The sequence below is a fragment of the Python bivittatus genome, unplaced genomic scaffold, assembly GCF_059951505.1.
Source record: "Python bivittatus isolate LINGU-HERP-01145 unplaced genomic scaffold, Pbiv_v1 ctg000080_np1212, whole genome shotgun sequence".
In the NCBI taxonomy this organism is placed as follows: domain Eukaryota; kingdom Metazoa; phylum Chordata; class Lepidosauria; order Squamata; family Pythonidae; genus Python; species Python bivittatus.
The window spans coordinates 74,824,259-74,840,550 of NW_028277035.1; the positions used below are offsets into that span (position 1 = coordinate 74,824,259).

A 16,292-nucleotide genomic window follows, 5' to 3' on the forward strand; every position below is an offset into this window, starting at 1 on the left:
TAAAGATCACAGATTGTTATCTGCTACAAAACAAAGTTGCTGTGAGCTTTGGGGTTATGTTGGGCAATTAAATGTGGTTTGCTCACATCACAGTATCTCATATTTGGATGCAAATTAGAAATTGTTTAGCCAGCATGCAGAAAAGTGTTACATTTATTGAAACTTTTAAACAAAAAAATAAAAACTAATACAAACTAATATAAAGTAAGGAAGAAAAAAGAAAAAGAAGGAAATAAAGAAAAAAGCCAAAAGAAAAAAAAGTTGAAGAAAAATAGAAAAGAAAGAAAAAAGGTATAAAGAAGTAGATTCCAATATTCTTCATAGCACTTTTAAGTACAAATATATTTTAACCTCTGTCTTTAAAGTTACATCATATTATTCCTCTTTTTATAATCTGTCCTATCTAATCACCAAAACCATAAATCACAAATTCATTTTTTTCATCTGTGTGCAAAAACTCCATAAGAGGCTTCTAGGCTCCAATAAATGTAAAAAGCGTTACATTTCTTTATCTCATACATAGGAGGGAAAATGGAATGAATTAGTTTGAATCCTGTGTGACATAGCTTTGAGTCAAAGCAGGGTTTGTTTGCTATAGGTAACTACTTATATGGAGAAATTTCTCTGCACATATATGCCCAGAAGCACGTACACGCGAAGAGCCAATGTACCAGTATGGTACAGTGATTCAGGTGCTGGGCTAAGAGTAAGAAGACCCAGCTTCTAGTCCTCCCCCAGGCATGACTCTCCGTGGGCCAGTCATTTTCTCACAGCCCTAGACTGGGAAATTGAAAGATACTTATCTACCAACCCACATTGGGATGATGATGATGATGATGATGATTTTAAAAATGCATGTACACACACACTCAAACACAGATTCAGACACTGTAACAATAAGATACTTAACTTTTTTTTTAGATTGTTTTTATTTTATTTTTTTTATAAATAACTCAAGGCAACAAACATACCTAACTAATACTCCTTCCTCCTCCTATTTTCCCCATGACAACAACCCTGTGAGGTAGGTTGGGCTGAGAGAGAGCCCAAAGTCACCCAGCTGGCTTTCATGCCTAAGGTAGGACTAGAACTCAGAGTCTCTTGCTTTCTAGCCAGTAGACCAAACTGGCTCTTTCTTGTGTTTTTTGAAATATAATATTTAACACTCAGTCTCTATAACTTATATTCTCTTAAAGAGATGTGGCATATACAGTAAAAGCTCAATGGATCATTTGGGGAAGGGAGGTAATATCCATTAAAGCCAAATGTCCAATACATTCAAATTTATATAATAGATGGATGTTGTTTGTGCAATTAGAAAATTGAAGCAAATGACATACAAATGTCAATTATGCCATTGTACAAATGATGTAAATTAGCTTAGTTTTCTGGACTGTTTTAGAAACAACAAACTTTGTCCCTGTTTAGGAATGAAGTCCAAAGCAAAATGTCCACTCTATCTGAGATTTGCTGATTGAAAGTCTAGAGAATTAAGGTTTTACTTTATATAATAGACTGAAACTGCGGTAGCAATTACCAGCTGTCACCACATCATTCTTAATGGGTTTGGTGAGATTAAGTGTGGCATATGGGCTTTATGGCCAGGCTGGCTGCTGCTGAGTGGGCATGAGTCAGCAAAGAAAAAGACAAAAAATGGAGAGAAGAGGCTCAGGTACAGCATTACAGTATGGCTGTGCTGTCAGGTGAGCTGCCCTGTGCTATCCAGGATGGTTGTGGGGCAGATGGAGGCAGTGGTTTGATTGGCAAAACCTAGTGTGTAGGTGTTGGGACCTAAAGCCCTGAGGAGGGGAACCCATCTCTTCAATTGCTGGGGGAAATTGCTGCTGGTAAAAGAGAGAGAGAAGAAAAAAGAAGCCACTTTACCACATTTGAGCCTGTGCTGCTTTGAAGCATCAAGGCAGTAAGTGCTTTTGGAGAGACTGTGCAGGAAGTTGGTGGCTGGAGAAAGATATTGTTGCATGTGTGCTGGGCTGCTGGACTGTGCAGGTGCCAGTTCCTGGCCCCAGAGGGAGAAGACAGTGAAGACATTGGCTGGAGACTTCCTGGGAGAAGGGAAGGGAAGACCCTGACGGAGGGACATGCTTCACCCAAAAGCCAAGGCAGATGGGGACAGAGGGAGGCAGCTGCCTGCAGGCAAAACGCCTGGACCCTTCAGGGAAGCCCCGGACCAGGAAGAGCTGGGTAAAAAACCCAGAGAGAAGTGTATCACGCAGTGTCTACGCAGAGGGACAGCTGTCGAAGTCCGGAAAAGCACAAAGCAAGGCTTTAAGCACACAGCAAAGTAACTCAGCCAATTCCCGTCTTATCAGTCTGCTCTAGGGAAAAGCTGAAGGGAAGGTTGGAGGAGAATGTGGGGAGGGATAGCTAAAGCAATGGAGTGGGTGGTGGCTAGTGAAAGCCCTGGAAGAAAGGTAGAAAAAGTTAGAAACTGGAAAGCTTGGCCACTGTGCTGTAAATGTTGGGGGGGGGGGTGTTCCCCGTAATTCCTGTAAATATACCTCCTCTTTTGTCTCTGCAAAGCAATTGTTCTCCTTAAAGACACCCTCCCAGCGACAAAAGAACCCTCAGTCATGCTGTGATATTGTAATGAGTCCTTCCTGTCTTTCATTTTTAATTCTGCAGTGCTATATAGCATGTGTACATATTATTTGGAACTGAATGGGGTATTGTGAGTCTCTTGGCACTTGAATTTATAAATAAAACAAGTTTTATGTTCCCTTTTTTCCTGAATAAGTAGGTCAAAATACCAAGAAAGCAAAAAAGAAGAAGAAGTTGAAGTTCAGGTGTGATGAACTTCAACTTCCATTCACAACTCCACCAAGGACATGGTGATTATTCTGACATTCCTGGTAAAAGTAATACCAGTGTTTGCCCATTCACAAGTTTTATTCTCTTTTCTGTCTGCCACCTCTTTAAATTATATAACTTACTATTTGGACTTGTTTCACATTGCAGAGTCTGTGTAATTTGATTTGCCAAAATGTTACATCTATACACTGGTAGCTCATACTAATAATATACATTAAATAAAATACTTATTTTTTTTCCCTTCACAGATTAACCCTTCCTGGAAGAGTTGTAGAAGATGGAAGAGAGAAAGCATCATATGATGATTCAGGTTTGTTTTGCAAATATCTTCTTTTTTTTTTAATTACATTGTAGCAGCATATGTTTGCTTCCAATTCCACCAGTAATTCAAAGCTATAGCATGTTATCTTGGCTTCTGGCAGGTCTTTGATTTAAAACACTTTTCTACATAGAGATAAATAACACATTTAAAGTGATTTATGGCTGCTAGACAGAGGATGAGGAAGATTCCTATGTTATGAATTTCTTTGCACCAAAATAACTTCAGAGCCTATTCCAAGAGGAACTTGAATTGCTGGTACACCCATTTGCTTTTTTCTAAATATGGGTGAATAATAAATGAAGAGGGAATTGGATTTGCTGACCTTCCCCTGAACAGAAGGAAGGAAGGAGAGCCAAGCCAAGCCGAGCGGAGGGTTTTTTGTTTGTTGTACCCAAATCCAAAAGAGCTAATTTATATCATGTAAATGGAAGTCTGCATTTTCAGTTGAGCTTTTTCATTATATTACACAACCCTGCAGCTATTTTACTTTATTAGGATTTGCCCTGGGGGGATTCCTCAGCCCTCTAGTGTAGATTTTGAGGGTATGCTTGGCGATGCAAGTGGAGGAAGTCCTTCCCAATCCGATTTTCACTGATGCAGAATTCTACAGAGGAAGATGGACTATGATATTCCCGTGACAATTTTGTTTTTATTTTCAAGGTGGTTGTTGTGGGGAAAAATCAGAGGAGGGGACACCATGAATGCTACCTTGTGTTCCTGAATGAAAAGCAGGATATACAGTAAATGGAAGGAAGGAAGGAAGGAAGGAAGGAAGGAAGGAAGGAAGGAAGGAAGGAAGGAAGGAAGGAAGGAAGGCAGGCAGGCAGGCAGGCAGGCAGGCAGGCAGGCAGGCAGGCAGGCAAGCTAACTGAAGCATTCTGATTGAGATTAAAAAATGCCTTTGGTTGACTCAATCCTTTTATTTCCAGGGATATTTACAATCCACCTTCCCAAAGAGATTCCTGGAGAGAAGTTTGATGGCCTAGATATGTTGACAGCTCTGTTAGCACCAAAGAAATCCAGATCAGCTAAACCTTTAGTGGAAGAGATGGGTTTGTATGATTTTATTTTTAAAAAATGGTTTGCAGGCTCTCATTTCTCTTTATCACATGCATTGGAGGTAAGGACATTTTATAAGCTAACGTTTAATGATTTGAATAAAATAGTAATGCTGCTTCTCGTTGATGAACCTACTGGAAGATGCCATATAGCATATTAAGAAGAATGGTTTATTCCGAAGTTTTACTGAATAAACTGACAAATTATGGATTGTGTGTTAAGTAAAATAAGCCAGATTCATGCTTCATTGTTTGTCCTACTTGCTTCCCATGATTTCTTGGAGTCATATTTTCCAGTTCTACCTAGAGATATTAAGAGTTGAACTTGGAATCCTTTAAATGAAAAGTATGTGCTTGACTACTGAGCTGTGATCCTTGTCTTGTTGCTTTCTCTGCAGTTCTGGGTACTAAATATCTTCTATCTGTGATCTAAATTCAGGACATCACCTTGCTCTTTTTCAGAAATGAGAAGAGCTAAATCTAATGGAGTATAACTGTTCTTGAGAACAGCACTTCACCAAGCTGGGCCATACATTGTGAAAGGCTGCACTTGCACATCCATTAAGCCATGGTTTGATTTCACCAAAGTTTGTTAAAGAAATCATATTAGTCATCTTCACACATGACACTATTCTAAAACCAAATAAACAACAAGTGCTTTAGGTGTTTTTTTTTTAATCTATTAATTTATTTACATTTATTGGCTGCCCAACTCCAGTGGGCTCTGGGCAAAGTACAAAACTAGGAAGAACATAACAACAGCTAAAAACATTGAATCACACAGGCAGTCCAGGCTAAAATAGAGTTAGCCAAACCACCATCCATAAGTATCCATAATGAGATTTAAAAGGCTAGGAAGTCCCTCACAATTGTGTTTGGCAGCCGTCTTTTGGAAGGGCTGAGGATGGGGTAAATCAGAGGATTGGGGAAGACTTGCCCTCAGGACAAGCATACAATACAGTGGGGCAAAAAAGTATTTAGTCAGCCACCAATTGTGCAAGTTCTCCCACTTAAAAAGATGAGAGAGGCTGTAATTTTCATCATAGGTATACCTCAACTATGAGAGACAAAATAGGGGAAAAAATCCAGAAAATCACATTGTCTGATTTTTAAAGAATTTATTTGCAAATCATGGTGGAAAATAAGTATTTGGTCAATATCAAAAGTTCATCTCAATACTTTGTTATATATCCTTTGTTGGCAATGACAGAGTGACCTCTATCGTTTTTCTGTAAGTCTTCACAAGGTTTTCACACACTGTTGCTGGTATTTTGGCCCATTCCTCCATGCAGATCTCCTCTAGAGCAGTGATGTTTTGGGGCTGTTGCTGGGCAACACGGACTTTCAACTCCCTCCAAAGGTTTTCCATGGGGTTGAGATCTGGAGACCGGCTAGGCCACTCCAGGACCTTGAAATGCTTCTTACGAAGCCACTCCTTCGTTGCTCGGGCGGTGTGTTTGGGATCATTGACATGCTGAAAGACCCAGCCACGTTTCATCTTCAATGCCCTTGCTGATGGAAGGAGGTGTTCACTCAAAATCTCACGATACATGGCCCCATTCATTCTTTCCTTTACACAGATCAGTCGTCCTGGTCCCTTTGCAGAAAAACAGCCCCAAAGCATGATGTTTCCACCCCCATGCTTCACAGTAGATATGGTGTTCTTTGGATGCAACTCAGCATTCTCTCTCCTCCAAACACAACAAGTTGAGTTTAGACCAAAACGTTCTACTTTGGTTTCATCTGACCATATGACATTCTCCCAATCTTCTTCTGGATCATCCAAATGCTCTCTAGCAAACTTCAGACAGGCCCGGACATGTACTGGCCTAAGCAGGGGGACACGTCTGGCACTGCAGGATTTGAGTCCCTGGCAGCATAGTGTGTTACTGATGGTAGTCTTTGTTACTTTGGTCCCAGCTCTCTGCAGGTCATCCACTAGGTCCCCCCGTGTGGTTCTGGGATTTTTGCTCACCGTTCTTGTGATAATTTTGACCCCACGGGGTGAGATCTTGCATGGAGCCCCAGATCGAGGGAGATTATCAGTGGTCTTGTATGTCTTCCATTTTCTAATTATTGCTCCCACAGTTGATTTCTTCACACCAAGCTGCTTGCCTATTGCAGATTCAGTCTTCCCAGCCTGCTGCAGGTCTACAATTTTGTTTCTAGTGTCCTTCAACAGCTCTTTGGTCTTGGGCATAGTGGAGTTTGGAGTGTGACTGTTTGAGGTTGTGGACAGGTGTCTTTTATACTGATAACAAGGCCAAACAGGTGCCATTACTACAGGTAACGAATGGAGGACAGAGGAGCCTCTTAAAGAAGTAGTTACGGGTCTGGGAGAGCCAGACATCTTGCTTGTTTGTAGGTGACCAAATACTTATTTTCCACCATGATTTGCAAGTAAATTCTTTAAAAATCAGACAATGTGATTTTCTGGATTTTTTCCCCCATTTTGTCTCTCATAGTTGAGGTATACCTATGATGAAAATTACAGGCCTCTCTCATCTTTTTAAGTGGGAGAACTTGCACAATTGGTGGCTGACTAAATACTTTTTTGCCCCACTATATGTCCCTTCATTAAACTGTATTTTAAGACAAGGTCCTTATAGTTTCCATGTACCATTTCTGCTCCGTAATTTAAAAATTATCAGGAAGAGAATATTGCCAGGGACATACAGCATGGTAAGTTGTGAGTTTTTTAACCATGTATTTTTGAGTCACTCACTATGAAATTTTTTGGGTTGACTTTTTTTTATAATCTACTTATTTTGGCACTTACTGAAATCTTGATCTTGACCATATGGGTTTGTGGTTAGTCTAAAGAACAGGATAAATCAGTATGATCCTGGATGTTTTGGAATGTACCTTGTTAAATGAAGAGGATTTTTAATTCAATAAACATATATTTAGGTGGCATTTAATACAATGCCATCTAAATGATTAATACAAAAGTTTGATATTCCTGTGTCAGCAGCTCTTGTTGGCAATGCTTGTTCAGGTGCTCCAGATGAAGAGAACATGGAGGAGGAGGAGGAGGAAGAAGAATTTGACTGGGAAGTAGAACAGACTCTTCAGGAAGAAAGTACAGAGGATCCCTTGTGTCCATCTGCTACCTATGGATTTGGAAGCCAGAAATCAGGAGTATTTAGACGTCTTCAGGTAAATGAGGGCATTTAAAAAAAATGCAGATATTTAGTAATGAAAAATGCATTTTTCATATATCATTGAACAATAAAATCTGAAAAAATGCTGAGTAATATAAATGTAAAATATATCCCTGTGGCAGTATTCTTGAAATGAGATGCAGCTGCTGTGTAAACCAAGGTGTCTAAAAGGTTGTCCCTTTCAGTTTTTGTTTTTTAAAAATGGTGTTAGGAACCAGTCTGAAATAGAAGTTGACCCATCTGAAACATTCTGTAATCTTTGAACCTTAAAATGGAGAGAGTGGAATACCTAATAAGATGGAACTTGAACTTCACTGAATAAATAAGCCTTAATTCCATAATGGTTTAGGAAAAATACACTGTATCTGTTAGTGATATAATCTATTAAGTGCCTGACTTAATGATAAATAAATTATCTCACTGTTTTCAATCAGCCTACTGCATACATGATTGATTTCAGTAGATCTGTGCTAAGCATGATAGTAGTTTGGATCCAACTAGCTATTTGCAGAATTGAGAATTTTACAAAATCTGCTAATGTATTTATGATGAAATGTTAAACACTGAAAAATATAATTATAGAAAAATTATTTGAGATACATATATATGCAATACAAGTAGTCTTCACTTAACGACCATTTGTACAGCGACTGTTAAAGTTACAACAATACTGAACGAATGATAGTTATGGCCAGTCCTCAAAGTTACGGTGATTGCAGCACCCCCATGGTCACATGATCAAAATTTGGGCGTTTGGCAGCCCACCCACATTTACCAGTGCAGCATGCATTTCAACTTTCTCCACCTGCCTATCTCCCCTGCATTCTATGCCCTTTTGGCTACCCTGCAATCCTCTGCCACCTACCCTGTCTTCCCCTGCCGCCCCCAGCTGACCTTTGCCGCCATCTTCCGCCTGCTGATGATGAGGTGCACCAGATCAAGACAGCTGCTGGTTCTTCAGGGAAGGCCACATGAGGCTTTGGGAAGGCCTTGCAAAGGGCCAGCAGCTGCCTTGGCTGGGCACACCTTGTCAGTAGTAGTAGGAAGAAGACAGTGAAGGTGAGTTCAGGGTGGCAGGTAGGTGGCAGCAGCGGAGTGCAGGGTGGCCAAAAGGGCAGAGATGGGGGAGATAGGTGGGTGGGGGGAGTTGAAGTGGAGGTGAGCGCAGGAGGGCAAGAGAAGTGTGAGGTCCTGGCCTAACAACCACAATTGGGACTACTGCAACTGCCATCACCAAGTGGTGTGGTGCCTAATGACCGCATCACTTAAAGACAGAAATTCCGGTCTTAATTAGGGTTGTTAAGCAAGGACTACCTGTATATGACATACATATTTGTAATGATTACTTTGCATTTATGGGAAACTCTATGTAGTCACTACTTGCTTGGAATTTCCCATGATGCTGTCCACTTGGTTCATAAAGCTTAATAAAATTCCTTTGCATAATTGGCTGGTGCAGTGTTAACAAGGCCATTTAATGGCATTTTGTGGTCTGAACTAGCTTCTCCTTAATGGAAAACAGTGGGAGGTAAAAGAGATTTTGCACCTTATATAATGCATTTTACAGTATATGAAAAAGTATGGTCAGTTGTAAGCCTTAAACATATTGCTTGGGGATGGCAGACTTTCTATTGCTTTCTTTTTAAGAAAGGTATTTCTGTATAACTGAAGAAATACAGTTGGACACATTTTTGAAAAAGATGAAATATAGAAAGGAATATTTTAGTGATAAATGAACCATATTGCTTTGTCCGTTATGACATATCCCTTGTCCATGCATCTTTATGTTCAGACTTGTGCTTTAATACTTATTCTTAAATAATGTGATGATAAGGATAAGTTTAAAGAGGACACATTTGTAGATGTATTTTTCAAAGCTTTGAGAAGGTCTTTCTTCAACACGGCAACAAACTGAAAAAGAGAAAGGCTGAACGAATCCCAGAAGAAGCGACACAAGGGCCACATGGACAAGAAAACATAGGCTTAGGAGGAGAAATTAAAATTATTTTCCTTTTATCAAAAAGCAAATGTCATATGATTATGTGATGTAGATCCTTATAGTAAGACATTATAGTTTCCTGAGGGGCATTGTTGCTCACTTGGCAGTTAGCATGCAGTTCATATGAGCCAAATATCAGTAAGCTGAGAACTGACCGGACAATAGAGAAAACTGTTAACTATTAAAAAAATAAGATAACTAATCAACTCATTGATTTATACTTCTCTTTGGGAATTTCTCCTTTTGCACTATAGAAGTGTAACAAAATAATTTCTGCTCTAGTCAAAAATTGTAGCTTATGAAGTGTACTCTTTTTTAATAATTATATATGCATGTGAATCTTAAAGAGTTTATTGTGCTGCAAAATTGCAGCAAAAATTGTAGCTATTTTGATATGAAAGAACTCTAGACAAGGGGAGAGTGAATAGCATTTGACAAATGGTGTTTGGTCACATCATTTTAAACCAAAAGAATCTCTTTGGTATTATACCAAGCTTCTATGATAAATACTATGGGCTATTTAATAACTAGAAAAAGAGACTTGAAATCTGAATTTGATGAGTCAGCTTGGAACTTTTTATGGCACAATAGTCCTTTTAAATCCCTTTAGCATGCCATTAAGAATTGACTATAATTCATAGATGGTATTATGTGCCTTTAGAATTACGTTATATTAATTACAGACTTTTTAGATTGTGCTGGAGGGATCATAATCAGATTTGTACATATTACCATCACTCATAGCAATGCTAATTTTAGGTACTTACTTGGGTCAAATGTTTCTGAGGAAATCGTAAAAAAAATAATGAGTAATCTCTAGCAGTTAATGTAGGTTTATTTCCTAAGTCCTATAAACTGTGACTCATGGTTACTTTTTCTTGTTAACTGCCGGATTTACTGAGGTTAAATGGTGGAAAACTAAACACTTGTGCAAACTGAGCTTGGCTCCCGGTAACTACGTGTCTGTAGCCATATAGGTTTATTGTTAACAGTCTGGATGGATGTGGTTGCCATTGCTTAGCCTGGCAGAAGGGTGCCACCTTCTGGGGAGAGAACTTAAACGTTTCGCAAGGGTTGTTTGGATCACTCATTTTAAAATGTGGGAAATTGCATAGAAAGATCAGCACAGCAGCGAAACGTCTAGAGGAATCTGTTAATGAAAGTTTATTTTATTCCGATTTGTTCTCCCCTTTTGACCGTATTAACAGTTTCTAAAACATTACTTTTGTCTATACAAATTTCTTTTGAGCAAAAATATAAACAATGCATCTTAAAATACTTGTATTGATCAAGATGATCAGTTTTTTCATATATGTTCTCAACTTGTATCTATTTCAGTCGCTTTTATGTGTCTGTTGGTATTCTGTTGATATTTTATTTCTCCTTATTAGAAAAGGGGGGGGAAAAAAACAGGATGTAGAACCACCCAGAGTCATTTGGGTGGTATATACATTTAATAATTAAATAAAATAATATTGGAGGTAATGTCTGGAGGAGGGATGAAAGGTAGAGCAGGGAGTAGCAACAAGACCAAAGACAGGGCCTAGAGAGAAACAAGCGAGCAGCTCCTCAGACTCATCATCTGAGCTTGACTGACCCAGAGATTCACAACCTATTTGAGCCAGTTGGCCCATTTGGAATTTTAAGGGGATTGTCACAAAATGGCTGCTTTGGGGTGGTCTTGCCCTTTTCCAGAAGAGGTTACCCTTGTGGGTATGGCCCATCATAAGAGAAAATGGTGAGGTTGCTCCCTGTGTTTCTATAGCTTTCTAGGGTGTTTATTACTGCCCCTTTTTTTAGGCAGGTGTGTACAATTCTAAGCAAAGCATTAGGTGACAGCCATCTGTCGCTGTTATTTTCTAAAAATGCCTATGGCCACCTGACATCTAGAATCATCAGAATTAAAGGTGATATTAGAGGTTGCTGCTTTGCTTTGTATGAGTGTGGTGGCTTCCTATTTTTTTGTGGTTAAAAATGCTCAAAATTTAAAATCAAGTGGTACAGGAAGCCTTAGCAGGTACTAAGATCTATCTGTTTACAGCTTAGCATTTGCAATTGTAGCTTATTCAACAAACCCTAGTTTAGTAAAGTATGAATCTATTCACAATTTAGCATGCTAGGCTTTAAAGCAAACTCAACAAAACTTTAGCCTGGTTTATTCTTGCTATCAGTCAAATGAAAGAGGAAGGCCCTGCTTATCACCTAAACTCTAATAATGGTTATATGTATATGCAGCCATTAAAAAAATGAAGATAACCTAATCCATGGTTAGTGAAGCACAGAAAGTGATCTGTTCATCTTGAGGATTTTTCTGTGTTCAATAGGAGGCTAATATATTAATCATATAGCAATTAAGTGAGGTGTCCCAGGATTACTTCTGCAGTTTCTTATTGCATGGAGAAGTACAGGTGACTGCTAAATGTGTATTCTGGCTATCATTCAGTTCTTTGTGTTTTAGAATATTTGATAGCAGTTAAATAAGTGATTGATGCTTTTCATAAAGAATTCTTCAGAATTTATGATGCCTCCAAAATCATCTTCAGTGTCTTAATGTACAACTTTCTAAACTCTATAGAATGCATGTTCTTCCTTTTTTACCTAGTAATTGGTTTGTTCTTTTCCTTACAGGATGAACTTAATGAAGTTGTTGATATTAAAAATCCAGACTTAACCCCTGCAACTGAACGCAGAGAAAAACGACTTGCAGCAGAAGCTGCTAAATTTGATCCTGATCATTACCTGTATGTTTATACCTGTTTATGTGTTCTGACAACAAATGGTTTAGGATCACTGTACTTTGAAATTGGATTTAAGTCCTCCCTAACCCATCTCATTGATCTTCACAGCCCTTCTCAGTTTTCCTGGTCCTTTATCTGGTTGCTCCCACCTCAGTTCAAATTTAGACAAATTAATGTATCCAGAAAAAGCTTTAAAATATTTTTTAATTTTATTTGTTTTGTTATGAAAGAGTCAGATTTATCAGTAAATGCAAAGGAGACTGAAACTCAAGTTGTCACTGAAACATGGAGCTCATTTCTTGATTTTGTGCCAGTCATTCTGTCTCAGCAAACCTCCCTCAAGGTCATTGTTTTGGAGATAAAATTAGGAAGACACCTCCCCTAACACCATAACTGGCCTTGAGCTCCCAGAGGAAAGGAAAGATATAATGAAACTTATACTGTTTAACTGCAAATAGCAAACTGTAGATTTTACTATTATGCCCTCGTCTCATACAGATGCAGCCAAAAGTATTGGCACCCTTCCACTTTTTCCCAAAGAATCCCAACCTGCTGTGAGTTAAGTTGAAACTAACACAAGTAAATGGCATCTACCATTCTTTATTCTATAGTCCGTAGAGCTGGCACTTTATGTATTCTTGTAAATCATAAAACATACGTAAATTGCATGGACATAATTATTGGTACTCTTAACCTAATATTTTGTAGCACACTCTTTTCAGGAAATAATTCCAATCAAGTGCTTTCTGTAGCTCTGAATAAGACTTCTACACTTCTCAAGTGGGGCAGTTTGTCCCACTCTTCTTGAGCAAACTGTTCCAGTTATCTTACGTTTTATGATCCTTCTCCCAGCTGTGAGGATCAGCTCTTTCCATAGATGTTCTATTGGATTCAGATCAGGACTCTTAGCAGGCCACTCCAAAACAGTCCAATGTTTGCTTTTCAACCATTCTTGGGTTCTCTTAGATGTATGTTTTGGGTCATTATCCTGCTGAAGGACCTATGACCTGCAACTGAGCTTTTTAACACTGGGCATTATGTTTCGCTCCAGAATGCTTTGATAATCTTCTGATTTCATTCTGCTATGTGTAGATTGAAGGAACCTGGTACCAGAGGCAGCAAAGCAACCCCATAACATTTTGGAGCCTCCTCCATGTTTCACAGTGGGGATGGTGTTCTTTTCTTTAAAAGCATCATTTTTTGTGTGTCTGTCTTTCAGAAGTGGGGCTTCCTATGTCTTCTACCATGGAGGCCACTTTCAGTGAGACAGCAACAGATTGTATAATTTGATATTGTTGTAACTTGATCTTGGAGGTCAGCCAGGATCTATTTTGAAGTTTTCCTTGGTTATTTCTCCATCATTCAATTATCCTTCTCTTCAATCTGGGATCAATTTTCTTCTTGTGGCCACATCTGGGGAGGTTGGCTACAGTCCTATGGACCTTAAATTTCTTGATAATATTAACAACCTTGGTAACAGGAACATGAAGCTCTTTAGAAATGGTTATCAGCCCTTCCAGGTAGACCAAAGTAGGAATCCAATGTCATATAGGTCAGTACTACTTTTATTGTAGAACTACAGTAGATGAATCTTGCAAGTCTGAATATGCTTTCCCCCTCCATCCCTTTATCTTCGTGAGAACTAGGGAGGGTCTTGTCCAAGGCATTTACTTGGCTTATATTCCTGCCCCAGACCCAGTCCTCTTTTATCTGGCCATTGTCTTGGTAGCAGCTCTTCGTCCTGTCCCTTAAGGTCATTCCCTCTTTCCTCTGCATTGTTTTTGTAACTGTTATCGTTACCATGCTTGGCTATTACCTTCTTCCTTTCCTTCTCAGACAACTCTTTGTTTTTCTTTCTCTTGTCCATATTCACTGTGCTGCACACAATGATGCAAAACACCTGAGTATTTTTCGCCATTCAAATAGGCTGAGTGACTGATTATGAGATTGAAGATACCTGTGATACTAATGAAAGCATCTGCTTGAGAGATCACTAAGGTTCAATGTTCTTTAACTTCTAAGGTGTACCAATAATTACATCTGTGCCATTTTCATTTGTTTTATTATTTATAAGAATATGTTAAATCATACATCAAAAGCAAAGTGCTATGGACTATGGCATAAAGAATTTTTTTTTTTTTTTTTGTCTGTGCTCAGTCATTGCTGACCCTGCAGTGACTGCTTGGACGAGTCCTTGCAGTTTTCAAGGCAATTGTTTCAGAAGTGGTTTGCCAGTGCCTTCTTCCTAGAGCAGAGCCCAGCTGCCGAGCGCAGGAGGCGGGGTTTCCATTGCTTCGCGCCCTTTTCGGGCGCACGCGGTTTTTCGCGCTTACCGGCAACTGCTCCCAACTCCTTTTTTGCAAGGCGCCGCCAGCATTTTTCCTCTCACCGGAGTGAGAGTCCCCATTTATCTACTCACGTAAGTTTTCAAACTGTTGGGTTGACAGGAACTGGGGAGGAAACAGGAGCTCACCCTGTTTAACGCGAAGGCTGGACTCGAACCGCTGAAGGGTCGACCATTTCTGGCCGGCAACTTTCAGCGTCATTAAGCCGCTGCGCCACCGCGTCCCCCACGGCATAAAGAATGGTGGATGCCATTTATTTGTGTCAGATTCAACTTCTTTCATGGCAAATTGGGATTTTTTGGGAAACAGTGGAGGGGTACCAATCTTTTGGCCATGTCTGTATGTTGAAGTTCCAAACCAAACAATAGAGGGGAGAGAGGACGACCCTGGTGCACACTTCTCCCCAATAAAAAGGAGTAAGACAAAATCCCACTAGTTCTCACCTGCATTTTTGAAGAAAAAAAATGTAATCCATTTTAAAAATTGCTAAAGAAACAAATGAAAAAATAACATTTTTCCAATAAATTTTATTAAAAAGGCTTTACTATTCCTAATGAAATAGTTATAGCAGGATCTACCTCAGCATGATTGAAAGTTACATGACTGATTAATACTCTTACCTTATCATCTATGATGAAGAAACCCTACTTGATTAGCACAGATTGATTGATTTATTCAGATGTTTGTACTGCTACAATCCTGATACTTATATCAAGCTTGCTTGGAGACTGCCCAACTTCCAAATACTGACTATAAACTTCACATGGGCCAGTAAAATTTTTGTAGAGTAAGAAAGGCAGATGGCTGGAAACTAGCACTTCATTTTGAAGCTTTCCAGGCTACTTAAAATCTCAGATACAGATACGGCATTTCATAGACCAGGAAAAAGCATAGATTTTGCGTTAACATTTCAAGAGACTAACATGATGTACTGTTTATTGCTTTATAAAACATGTACCCTGTAATAGATAACACAAATTCCAGTAAAAGAAGTAGAAGTACAACAGAGTTTCAGAAATTTTGCTGTATGAGACTGGGGCTATATGAATGTGAGCTTGTGTGTAGACATTTACATGTATGCAAGTTTCCGAATATGACTTATCTGCTGCTATTCTCTAATCTTCAGTGGCTGGTTTTTTCCCAAAATAGATTGTTCAAAATAAAACTATTCTAATTTTTATAGATCATGAATTAATATTGGAAGACTATAATATGTGTATATTGAAGTATATAAATTAAGCTTTACTATTAAGTGCACCAAAATGATGAATATTTTAAAAACTGATTAATCTACCTCACTCTTATGGTGATATCCTGAAATCTCAGTTTGTACTGAAGTTGTACTTCTCTTTAAGGGTTTCAAGATCATGTTGTAGATGACTGAGATGCCCATAAGATACACCTACTGTGACTGCATGTACAATATACGTTTCTAGTATCAAATTCATGCATTGTATAATTCATAAGCCTTTCTATCTTCCCAGGGCTGATTATTTTGAAGATGAAACTATTCACCGTCTGTTGAAGTACAAACCCTGGTGGATTAACGCCTACGAGTTGATGATGAACTCTCAAGAAAGCCGTTCTTGGAGTAAGTGCAATCAATCCACACTTGGTAGGATTGTACTTCTACAGCTTATATAGATCCCTCTTGTCTTTGCTACTTGACATAACAGGTCGCCCACCGTTGTAAAAGGAATTCTCTCTACAGATTCCTTTGTTGTTTTTTCAAAGGACTGGAAAAGTTTACTTGACAACCATTGTACTTTTCTGATACTTACATAACTGTAATGGATGGATAGTCTATGGACTACATGCAGTCCTGCTCCCTTCTCCC

At 38.9% G+C, this 16,292-nt stretch overlaps 1 protein-coding gene across 2 annotated transcripts in view; it reads left to right on the forward strand.

The window, feature by feature from the left end:
• The window catches only part of SHQ1 (SHQ1, H/ACA ribonucleoprotein assembly factor), a 93,335-nt gene that overhangs the window by 4,057 nt on the left and 72,986 nt on the right, over positions 1-16,292 (forward strand). For both annotated transcript variants that reach the window (XM_088134338.1, XM_088134339.1), the window contains exons 3-7: positions 3,078-3,139; positions 4,081-4,203; positions 7,208-7,368; positions 12,001-12,113; positions 15,940-16,046. In XM_088134338.1, coding sequence (XP_087990464.1) covers positions 3,078-3,139; positions 4,081-4,203; positions 7,208-7,368; positions 12,001-12,113; positions 15,940-16,046 — 566 coding nt within the window. The remainder of the gene's footprint in view (positions 1-3,077; positions 3,140-4,080; positions 4,204-7,207; positions 7,369-12,000; positions 12,114-15,939; positions 16,047-16,292) is intronic.